We start from the raw sequence: 12,012 nt of genomic DNA, 5'->3' as shown, positions 1-12,012 counted from the left end.
TCTGTTTCCAACGTCCATCTTCACCTCAGTCCAAGTGTGTACATTCTTAATATCCAAGGCAACACCACCTCCCTTTTTCCCCTGTCTGTCCTTCCTGAGCAAGCTCTACCCTTCAGTACCAACATTCCAGTTGTGTATTATCCCACCAGGTTTCCATGATGTCAACAATGTCATAGTTGTATTTATTTATTAGCACTTCTAGTTCTTTCTACCCATATTTCTTGCATTTGTATATAGGCATTTAAGATATTGATTTGACCTTGCCTCTTGTCCTGATGCTCCTTTTTTTCTCTGCCATTATCACCTGTGCTCCCTCCCATTTCCGACCCATCTCCCAGATCTCCGTCATCTTCAGTTACCCGTGGGCTTTCTTTCCGTATCCCCGTCGAACATAGTTTAAAGCCCGCCTTACTAGGTTAGTCAGTCTGTGCCTAAATAGGGTCTTCCTTCTCCTTGAAATGTGAACGCCATCGCTGCCTAGCAGTCCTTCCTGGAATAGCACCAATGCACGTTTCAAATTTTAAATGAGACACACCTTAGCTTTTTACTTCAAGTATACAAAACCATAAAAGTCCCCACAACTTTTCGTCTTGAGACCAGAAAGAATGAATGGGATCCCATCACATCTTGGCATGGATCTTGTCCTGCATTTAGGGTATGCTTACGGCCTCAGAAAAATCTGAGACTCATTACTGACAGCTTACTCCATTGTCTGCCCCGTTCCTGGTACAAATGGCCGTCCAGGGGGTGGGTGGGTGTGTGTGTGTGTGTGGGGCATCCACTTGGTCCTGTATCACTTTTCACTATACAATCTTTAGCAGTTTAGTGATGATGCAGCCTTCCGTAGGGTAGCATTGTTGTCGATAATCAATCTCCAAACCTTCTGGTGACTCAGCTTGGTGATCATCTAGGTGGAATGGACATGAAGAATTGCTTGTAGGAAAAAGTTATCCACTTTTTGTAACTGTGTCTTTGAGATGTGTTGCTCACATCCATCCCCAGTCTTGCCCACCTCACTTTACTTGGAACATGCTGTTAAAGGATTGAGGGAGTGGCAGTAAATGTGGACCTGTATAGGCAGCCATTTAGGCCCCATTCGCAGAGGGCTGCACAGTCAACTTGACAAGTACTGGCAGGAGAGAAACCTTTGGACAATAGTACACACAGCATATGCACACCTTGAGCAAGTCATCTTGAACTGTTGTGAGGTATAGGTAGTCATTTTTTTCTGAGTGGAGATGAATATTTACTTTGTGCGGCATCTGAGAGAGAGGAATGCTGATGTATTGAACATTCTGCAGGAAATAAATGCAACTAAGATGCATTTCCATTTTCCTTTTGGAGATAGAAACCTAGATTGAAATGAAGGTGAATTTGTGGTTGGGGAAATTCTGCCTGATGCTGTATCAAATGGTTGGTGGGTCTCCTTAATTAGCACATAGCACTACTAACAAATGTCCATAGCATTTTCACCTACAACGGTTATTTCTGTGAAGTTCACCATTCTATGTTGGAGTAAGGGGATGATAGGAAAGGGATTTGCTGAAGCAATGATGTGTTGAGTTCTAAATTAGTTGAGGTGATGTGTAACAATAGTCATTTGTTCTTGTATCTGCTCATCTGACTTCTTGCTGTTAACTTTTTATTTAGCCTGAAGAAAATTCGTAGTAAAGTATGGAAGCAGAGAATATCAAGTCCTTTATTCAACACCAAACAGTATACAATGGAACTGGAGCGGCTTTATCTTCAGATGTGGGATCACTATGCCGCTGGCAACAAACCAGACCATATGGTTAAGCCTGTAGAGACCAGTGAATCTGCCTGAAAGACTCTGTGCCCACACTGCTGTCCAGGAATTGTGTGTGTCAAACTCCACTGCGAAGGAGATGGAAGCTAAAGACAGTGCATTTCTACTTAACCTGCCTAGTACTCTGTGGCTGAAGTGATATGTGGTGGTCATTTAAGAGCACAGATCTACTTTGTGCATGACAGGGAGAAACTGTAAAGAGTGGGGACTTTCTATTCCATAAGGAGTTTGAAAAGGATTGAGTTGTGCATATGTACTGTATGTTTGCAAGACATGTTGCCCAATAAGGGAAAGTATGAATTGTCCATCCAGTTGTGATTTCATGGTTTCAATCTTCCTATGAACTTCTCTTCTCTTACGTAGATTGGGAAATGGAGCTTTTTAATGTTTCATTTCAGGTGTTCCTGTTGATTATATATGCTATTCTTCCATGACATGATTTCCAACTAGTGAGTGTTGCTCCCTGTGCAGATTGAAAGGGCATATTTGCTGGTGTAGTCTTTTTACAGGTTTTATAAACCACTTGAGCCTATATCAGCCTTTTAATGTTTGACCTGTTTTGGAATTTTCTGTACTCTGATTTGAATGAGAAGTCAATATTGAGTTTATAAAACAGAATTTATCTTATAACTTTGCTGATTGGCTTTACGATGACTGTTCCTATTCTGGTGAAAAACAAATTTAACTTAAAATTAATGCTCCCAAATTGTTTTGAAGTACCCAAATTGGTGCCAAATACTAATCTTCAGGAATGATTGTTAATTATGTACAGCAGCACAGTCCTAGGTACTATAGCAAGGACTTTTTAAAAATAAAGCTCTGGTTTGCCCAGTTTGACCCATTTAATCAGCGTTTTGCCTTTACTATCCTCTCTGTGCAACTGTCAGAATAGTAGAGTAAAATTCCTTTAATCTGGCCTCTGATGGTCCGGGAATCCTGATGGTCTGGCATCTGGCAAAAACAGTCCCATTTGAAGAGAGAAGCTGACAAAATTTGATGATCTGGCATACAGTAATCCCCTGCTTTATGCAGTTTAATGTTGTGTGACACTCACTTTGATGTGAGTTTTCCACAGTGTGAAGCTGCTGGGCTGTCAGCCTGCCTAGCTTCCCACAGCTGTGGGCAGCTAGGCAGGCTAAGAGCCCCTTCCCCCTGTCTGCCCAGAGTGGTGCTAGGCACCCCTCTGGGAAGGTAGGGGGAAGGCTTTTAGCCCACATAGCTGACTGCCCCTGCGGACAGTCAGGCCAGCTAAAACTCCCTTCCCCCTGCTCCTCTGAACGGTGCTGCTATCCCCTCCCCAACTCCCCACCCAGCTCACCCCCTATGTGCCCCAGTGGGGGGCTCCAGCTGCATGCCTGGGGCTCCCCTCCAACCCCTGCAGACTCAGACTCCACCCCCGTGTGGCCCCAGCTCATGCTCACTATGCAGCTGGCTTGTCTTTTGCGGGGCTCCAAAACACCCCCCCACCTGCCCCAGCTGAAGCACTCTGCCCTGGTGCACCCCTATTCAATCCTCCTTCCCCCGTGGGGCTCGGGCTCCCAGCCCACTGGCCCGGCATGCTGAGCGGGACTCCAAACCTGAGTAACTTGGCAGGGGGCTTGGGTGGTTGGTGGGGGCCATGGGAGGGGGGAAGTGGGGGGTTAAACCTGGGGTGGTTTAGGGTTGCATGGGGGTCAGGGACTGGTAGTGGTTGCTCCAGGACCCAGAAAAGGGGCTGTTGCGGGTGCTCCTGGCCCCAGCCCCCAAATGCGAGACAATTTGCCCCTTTTCGAAAAATAAGTAGGGATGCCTTTTTGGCATCCCAAATACAGGCCTGTCCTGCCCAATGTGGGACGGTTGGTTACCCTATGAAGTGGGAGGAGCACACGGGCGAAAAAGATGGGGACGTGTGGGGGGGTGGAGAAGCTGCAGGAGTGTGGAGTGGTGACATCCGATAGTCTGGAAAATTTGGTAATCTGGCAGCTGTCCAGTACTGCATGTGCCAAATTAAAGGAATTTTACTGTATTTTGGGCTGCTAGCCTTTTGCCTTCCTGGCTATAGCCTGTTTTTAAATATATTCATTTCAGCAGAAATGAAGTTCCAGGTAAGTATAGATTTTTCATATATTAAATGTCTGTACATTAAGTTTATTAATGTAAGGTATTCCAATCCTGAAAAGCACTCAAGGGTGGAGTTATGTACATAATTAAATCTTGCAGTAGTAAAGAACCACCCAGAAAATCTATTTACTAAAAGGGAGGGATGGGTATGTCATTTGTTTCTCACTGATACGTCGTGACTTGGAGACCAGGGCATGTGTTTGAACTCTGATGTTGAGTTTTATACTGATCAAGTAGGACAAGTAATTTTGCCCCTAAATGCTTATATGAGGTCATAGACTGCAGTTAAAACAAGTCAATGTCAGTCTTGGAAAGTGTGCTACAGCTATTGCTCTTCAGTAACAAAAGCTAACTGTTTCTGTAACCTGCTGCTTTTGATGCAATTTAAGCCTTGATGCTTTTCAGGCATGCTTTAGTGTAGGATGCCTTAGTTTGCAGGTAGGTAGATTCTTACCCTCTGCCAACCCCTGAGCAAGGAACTTTAGATGTCAATCTCATCAGAAGTGAGTGTGAGGTAATACTTTATTGAACCAACTTTGTGGGCAGGGGTGAGAGAGACAAGCTTTTGAGTGATTTGGCAATAAAGAAATAGTGGCTGGCCTATGCTACCCTCTCTGCTGTCAGGGCTGTTGCTGGCTAGGCTCAGGCTCAAAAACTCCCTCCTTAGCGGTGTTTACCTAAGCCTGTCTCTTTCCCTTTCTGCCGTTCTATCACAAAAATGAAGTCCGGCCCTTCCATGGCTGTATCCTATCTCCCGGACCAGAATGCACATTTATAAATTAGTGTTTAAGATAAAAAGTACAATTTTAAAACCTTGAACGCTTTACGTTCTACCTCTTTTAAACTGTAGAACGGACACGATCGTAGCGCCTGAAGCGGGGGCGATACAGCTTCCCCATGAAACAAAGCTGAATGAAATAAGTTTACTTAGGCTCGTGCTGCGCTCTGCATCGCTGAAATTGCGTGAGGGGCGCTAGTTGAGCTTTGTTCCTGGAGTGGGATGTCGCTGTTTTTGCTGCTATTGTGCTGATTGTAATAGGCTTTTGTTTACAGCGAATTGCCTCATTAAAAAGACTACTTATGCCTACAGCCGAAGCTCCTCTGGAACAACCCGTTTGTGTCGTGTTCTGGGGGGCTGGTGGAGGGAGGGCGAAGGGAAGGGGAGGGAGGGCAAGGCGCGTCCCCGGGCGTCACAGCTGTGGGAGGGTGGGGGGTAGGTCGGCCACCGTGCCCTGGAGCCGGGTCCCCAGACCACCCGACTCTGTCAGAAGCACAGCGCGCCTCAATGCGGAGGGCAATCCTGCTGCTTCGGGCGCATGCGCGACCAGCTCTGGGTCTTAAGTCCTGCCCCGGACATGAGGCTGAACTAAAGGGCGGGAACTTTGAAGGCCGCGCCCGTGGGTTCCGCAAGATGGCGTGCGGAGGCCGGCAGCGCGTGCGGGTGGGTGAGCTGCGGTGCTAAAGACTGGCTGGGGAGATGGGCGTGTGCTGGTCCTGGCCGAAGAGTAGGGCGGGGAGGTGGGAAGCGAGTCCGAGTCGGGTCCTGACTTGGTAGTAGTGGTGGCGGGAGGGGGAAGGGGGCCTAAATCGGGCAGTGAGGGGTAGGCTGGGGCGGGCGGGGAGAGAGAGTGAGCCGGGCCCTGACGGGGCTGGGGAGACTGGGAAGCGAACGCGAGCCGGGCCCTGACCGGGCAGTGAGGGGTAAGGGGTAGGGGGAAGGTAGGAAGCGGACGTAAGCCGGGCAGCGAGTGGTCTGGTTGGGGAGGGCGGGAAGAGAGCCGGGCCCTGACCTGGCAGTGAGGGCAGGGTGGGATGAGAGCGCGAGCCGGGCCCTGACCGGCCAATGAGTTGGGGGGAGGGTGGGACGTCGGTGTAAGCCGGGCCCTGACTGGGCAGTAGTGGGAGGAGGGCGGGACGTGGGTGTAAACCGGGCTCTGACTGGGTGGTGGTGGTAGTAGTAGTAGTAGTAGTATTTGGAGGGGGAATGGGAAGCAGGCATAAGCTGGGCCCTGACTGGGTGGTAGTTGTGGGGGTGGGAAGCGGGCGCGAGCCTGGCCCTGCTGGGGAGTAGAGCTAATGGAGATGAGGCCTTTCTGGAGAAAGGGCTGGCGCTGCGGCCCCTGAGAACGCTGGAATCTGATGGGCTTGCCTTAAGGCTAGGTTGTTGTATTGGATTTTCTCCTTTCAGCTGGAAAGCCTGAGGCCCTTGGTCAATCTCTCTCAGCTTTCTGAGGTTGAAGACGTGGGGGTCTCTGTACAAAGGCAGTTGTTCCTGTTCTCCGATACAGAGGATGAGAGACAAAGCAGTACCTGCTTGGGGCCAAGGGAACCCATCCACAAGACTGGACAAAGTAGGTGAATTTATAAGGTTCATGTTTCTCATGCCTTGCTAGCTGGTAAGCAACTAGGATAGGAGAGAAAACTTACTGGAGTGACAACTAAAGCATGGTGGAGGATGGCTTGGAAGGTGAGTGTAGATCTGGGATTGATGGTAAATGCAAATGCTACGGTGTTAATGGCTTGTATTTTGTTGGATGGATTTATTCTGCAGATACCAGCTCTGTACAAAAGAAATTATTCAATTATAGAATTATATTCAGTGATGATATTCAAATCTGTACATAGCTGTATCTCAGTGACATACTGTCTGTTATAGTACCGTTTTCTCACTTGATCATATAGTAAAGAGAGCCAGTTTGTTAGGTGAAGCTTGGACGGGGTTGGTAGGATAAGAAAATCTGAAGACCTGTCTGAAATATATCCATGCACATACAGGGTGAAGCTTTTTATACCTTTTTGTAAAGAAGCAAAATAAATCATAGCTATTTTTTAATTTGTAGGTTGTCAGTTAAAATAATGGAAATATATTACAATATACATATTTTGTTTAGGATTTTGGGTAGGTTTAAGTCAGTGTTTCTCAACCAGGGGTATGTGTATGCTTGTGGGTACACTCAGGTCTTCCGGGTATACATCAATTCATCTAGATATTTGCTTAGTTTTACAACAAGCTACATAAAAACACAAGTAAAATCAGTACAGTGTAAAAGTTCATTCAGACAGACTGCATCATATGCTTTATGTTAAAATTTAAATACGTTTCCATTCCAATTCATGTATTTGATAAGATGGCAGAAAGTCAGCAAGTTTTCAGTAGTATTCTGTGATTTTTACTTGGTTTTTGTAAGGATTGCGTTCCTGGGCAACCTGACAACTCAAATTTCATGCACGGCGTTTGGTGGGGAGCCAGGAACCACATGACAACATCCCTGCCACTCCTGGGACTAGGAAACAGTTCCTGTCAGCCCCCCTGCTGGGGGAAGCTGGCCTGGGAGAAGCTGTGGCAGTGTGGCTGTCTGCGCACCCAGCTTCGCACAGCTGTGGGAAGCAGGAGCGAAACCTCTGTGCAGAGCAGCTTCTCCCCTACTTTCCCCAGCTGGGGGAGCCAGAGGCTGGAGCGGGGAGCTGGTGGAGGAACTGTGCTTCTGCCAGCCCCCAGCCCCTGGGAACCCCAGGATTTTGACTTGCAGTAACACAAATTAAGCACAAGTTGAAATTATGTATATTGGGGGGGGGGGTTACTGTAGTTCTTCAAGTGCTGTCTTCCTGAGTGTGTCACAGTAGGTGTTGGGTTCGTGCAGTATGGAAACTTTTCCAAGCAGCAGTGAGTGGGGCTGTGAGTGCACCAACCCAGTGCGCACTGTTTGCACCACTAGGGATAGCACGCGCAGCCCCACTGTTTCCTCAGTTCCTTCATAGCCTCCCTGGGCTGCAAACAGAGCATGGCTCTCCTCTTCCCTCAGATTTGTAGATAGGAAATAGACTATAGTTCCTAGTTCCAACACGTAGTTCTTTGTATAGGGATACTTATTTGAGTTACATATCTAGTTTGAAAAAAAAAAAGAGAGAGAGAACTTCCCTCTTTGCATCAGTTTCACATTTCTTGTACATAGTTCGCAGACATGACCAGCTTTAGAACTAAAAAAGAGAGAGAGAAAAGAACAGGCAAGAGCGACAACAGACAAAACTAAAGTATAAGAAGAAGAACATAAACATGTGTCTGACTGTTTTAAAAAGGTGTTTGAAATGTTGAGGTCTTATGCTCGTCTCAGATGGACACTCATAATGTATTCGCTGCCTTGGAGAGGCACATACCCACCAGAAATGCTCTCACTGTAAGAACATAACTGCCAGAGCCAGAAAAGACAAGGAGCTGAGATTAAAAATGCTCCTGTTTGATAAAGCTCTTCAGCTATTGCCAGAATTGCTCTCAACACAGGCAGCGCCCCTTCTGCCAGGGCCGCTTCCCCTTCTTCAGCAGGGACTCAGGCAAAGACCAAGCCTTCCCCTGTGTCATCCCCGCCCCAAGCGAGCATGGGAAACAAATCAGGCACTTGGGGCACACAAAAGCCCAAGCCTGTTTATGCTGCAAAGTTTAAAAGGTGTGCCTCAACAAAATCATCTGCAGTGCTCCAGCACCAGCAATGCCAAAAATAGCAGGACGGCCATCACTGACCCAAGCAGAACAAGCAGAGACTTGTTCTGAGCAAGCAGCTGGCACTGGTTGACAGTCAGCCATTACCAGTGCTGGAAGAACATGCAGTGCTGCACTCTCTCCTGGCACTGGGGGAGCAAAGCCAAATCCCGCCACAGCAACAGCTCCCACCTGCAGCACTGGGGAAAACCAGGGCTAAAAGTGAGTTAACCAGGTCACCATGGGGGCTTTATGTCACATCCCCCTGTCCATCCTGACACCAAACGGATGCTATAAGTGGCTACCATCATTGTCACAAGTCACTGAGGTACTATCATTCTTCTTCGAGTGGTCCCCGTGGGTGCTCCACAGTAGGTGTTGGGCTCGCCCCGCACTGCAGATGGGAAAATTTTTAGCAGTCTCCGTCGGGTCACGCATGCACTGATGCATGCTGGTCTTTCGCATGCCTTCGGTCACATGCGCGATCCGGTCCCCGCCAGTTCCTTCTCAACCGCCAACAGCTGCAGACGGATTCCACTCCGGCTCCAACGCCTGAGAGAGATAAAACTATCTTTTAATTCTGTTAATCTTGTTAATAGTTATTAGTTTGATAGCTTAGAATTGTTAAAGTTGTTCTGTTAAATGTAGATATAGTTTAAAAAAAAAAAAAGGCGAGCAAGAAGAATGGAGGCAGCCGCCTTAAGCGGTCTGCTATCCTAAAAGCCGCGAACGTTATCTTTTTTCCAGGGCTGATTAGCTGTTAAGTGCCCTATTAACATTCAAAGACTTAAATGCCCGGGCCAAGATGTCCTCGCCAGGGTTTAAGAAATGTGTGTCATGCCGCGAGGCCATGCCTGCCTCAGATGGGCATAGCGAGTGCATTTGTTGCCTCGGGGAGACCCACGTTCCACAAAAGTGTCCTCACTGCTCCAAGCTCACGGCCAGAGCCAGAAAGGACAGGGAAATGAGGCTGAAAATGATTTTATTTGATAAGGCCCTCCAACCTGAACCATCAGAGAAGCCCCATAAAGAGGGGCCCTCAGGGTCGCACAAGAGGAAGGCGGCTTCCCTAACCTCCTCTGTACAAAAGAAAAGGAAGCTTTCTCCGTCTCGATCCTTGCTGGTAACACCTGCGAGCAGGACGAGTGGAGCACAGGGCTCTGACCCGCGGGCTGCTCAAAGCGGGATGACTGTAGCGCACACAGCTGTGCCGGGGCCTCCGACCATTAAGCAGTCAGCACTGGGGGCGCTGCAGGTGCCGGAATCGGCGACACTGACTCCCACGGCACTGAGCCCTGCGGCACTGATGGCACCGGAGCAGGGGTACCCGGCACAGGACCCAACGGTGCTGGAGGAAGCTACCCGCGCGGTGCCATGCACAGGGGCACCGAGCATGGCACCCACAACGGCGCCGAGATCCCCGGCACGGGAGGGTGCGGCACCTGCTTCACAGGGACGGGGAAAAGTAAAGGCCAAAACCCGGCAAGGCAGCCCATCCCCAGAGTCCACTGTCTTGCTGTTATTGCCTAGCTCTCACCCAGAAATACATTGGGCAGCAACTCCAATGGCCTGCTTCAGGCCTCCATCCCCGTTCCTTCAACCACCATCCCCCTGGCTCAGACAACCTTCACCAATCTCCAGTAGGGACCCCTGTGAATATTATCACAGAGCATCTCTGCCACTCTCAGCGTCATCACGGAGGTCGCGCTCGTCTAGACCCCATGTGTACGTTTTCTGATCATGGTCCAGATCCCCATCACTGGGCCTTTGCCCCTGCTGTTATGGCCATCCCTACCATACTGAACACTGGCACAGGGGGTCCAGGTCCAGGGGTAGATCCCCACCCACACCTCACCAACACCCCTTCACACAGTCTCACTCCATGAGAAGAACACAGCCTTCCCAGGCGGACGTTGGTCCACAGGCCCTGGACCTCCCCTCTGAATCCTCAAAAGGGCAAGCATATGAACAAATCCAGGAATCGGAGGAATTAGGGGAGGTATATCATAGTGACGCCTCTTTGTCCTCCCCAGATGAGGGGACTGTCCCCAGGGATATTTCCCCCCCGGATGACCTTAGGCAATTCCAAGAACTATTCAAGAGAGTAGCACAAACACAGGACATTCACATAGCGGAGGTGCAGGAGAGACGACATAAACTCCTGAAAAATTTAAGATGCTCAGCTTCATCTAAGATCGCTATCCCACTAGATGAAGCGATTATGGAATCAGCCACCAACATATGGCAGACCCCAGCCTCCACCCCTCCCACAAATAAGAGGGCGGATAAGAAGTACTTCGTTCCAGCTAAGGGCATGGAATTCCTGTTTAGCCACCCCCAACCAAATTCCCTGGTAGTCGAATCATCACAGCAGAGATCCAAGACACCTCAATATAAATCAGGAGGGTCAGAAAAAGGCGCGAGGAAATTAGACACGTTTGGTAGGAAGGTCTATTCCTCCTCTACCTTACTACTCAGAATGGCAAACTATGCAGCACTCCTGTCAAACCACAACTTCGACAATTATTCCAGACTTACCTCCCTCATGGATTTTCTCCCAGAGGATAAGAAACCGGTGCTGAAAGCGATCATCCAAGAGGGCTACACGGCCTCTCGAACAGGAGTCCAGATTGCCCTGGACGTGGCAGACACGGCAGCACGCTCCATAGCCACAGCAGTGGTAATGCGTAGGGAATCGTGGCTCCAGACGTCCGGCATTCCCAGAGATCTGCAAACAAAAATCGTAGACCTTCCATTTGATAAACAGAAGTTGTTCGCAGATTCAACTGACTCAGTCCTACACTCCAGCAAGGACTCGAGAACCACGCTTAGGACCCTGGGCATACATACCTCTCCGTACAGGAGGAGGAAGTTTTACCCCCAGCAAAGACGCTATGCTCATCAACCTCAGCGTACACAATACCAATGGAGCTATGACCAAGGGCACCACCACCAGCAGCAACAGTATAGGGCCCCCAGACGACGCTCCCAGCAGGGTTGCGCAGCCTCGGGGCAAGCCTTGAGACAGCAAGTTCGACGGGTATGTTGAGGACTGCAATATCAACACCATCCCTCAATGCCAATCCCAGCACATGTTCCATCATTGGCTCAAACCATTCTACTCTCAATGGCAAAACATCACCACAGACAAATGGGTACTGGAGATTATAGCCACGGGATACATGATCCCCTTCCAATCACTACCTCCACCGAAACCGCCCACCCAGCCCTTCTTCAAGGACCCGTCCCATGAGACAAGGTTAAAACAGGAGGTAGACCATCTCATGTTCATAGGGGCGGTGGAGAGAGTTCCGGAACAATTCCAAGGGAAAGGGTTCTACTTACGGTACTTCCTAACAGAGAAGACGACAGGAGGCTGGAGGCCAATCCTGGACCTACGGCTCTCAACTGGCATCTGCGCAAACAGTGTATCAGGATGATTACAATTGCCTCCATACTTACAGCATTGGACGATGGAGACTGGTTTGCAGCCCTTGACTTGCAGGATGCGTATTTTCATATAACTATTCACCCAGCACACAGACGTTTCCTCCGCTTCACAGTAGGCAGGGAGCACTTCCAATACAGAGTTCTTCCGTTCGGTCTCTCTTCGGCACCCAGAGTGTTCTCC

The 12,012-nt window shown here is 49.0% G+C and overlaps 2 protein-coding genes across 5 annotated transcripts in view; both read left to right on the top strand.

Moving 5' to 3' along the window:
• Positions 1 to 2,653, top strand: part of OGT (O-linked N-acetylglucosamine (GlcNAc) transferase) — a 95,709-nt gene extending 93,056 nt beyond the window's left edge. For both annotated transcript variants that reach the window (XM_075008098.1, XM_075008097.1), the window contains exon 22: positions 1,651 to 2,653. In XM_075008098.1, coding sequence (XP_074864199.1) covers positions 1,651 to 1,825 — 175 coding nt within the window. In that variant the 3' untranslated portion in view covers positions 1,826 to 2,653. The remainder of the gene's footprint in view (positions 1 to 1,650) is intronic.
• A 3,579-nt stretch (positions 2,654 to 6,232) lies between these two features.
• Positions 6,233 to 12,012, top strand: part of GCNA (germ cell nuclear acidic peptidase) — a 97,459-nt gene continuing 91,679 nt past the window's right edge. The window contains exon 1 of one of the 3 annotated variants that reach the window (XM_075008056.1): positions 6,233 to 6,258. Coding sequence is in view for 2 of the 3 variants with exons in the window: in XM_075008057.1 (XP_074864158.1) it covers positions 6,353 to 6,374 (22 nt within the window). In the remaining variant the exon portion in view is untranslated. The other 2 variants (XM_075008057.1, XM_075008055.1) reach the window with 2 other exon arrangements.

This window comes from Carettochelys insculpta, chromosome 13 (genome assembly GCF_033958435.1).
Source record: "Carettochelys insculpta isolate YL-2023 chromosome 13, ASM3395843v1, whole genome shotgun sequence".
Lineage (NCBI taxonomy): Eukaryota > Metazoa > Chordata > Testudines > Carettochelyidae > Carettochelys > Carettochelys insculpta.
Note: the sequence above shows the minus strand (reverse complement) of the source record. Positions and strands in the feature narration are given on the sequence as shown.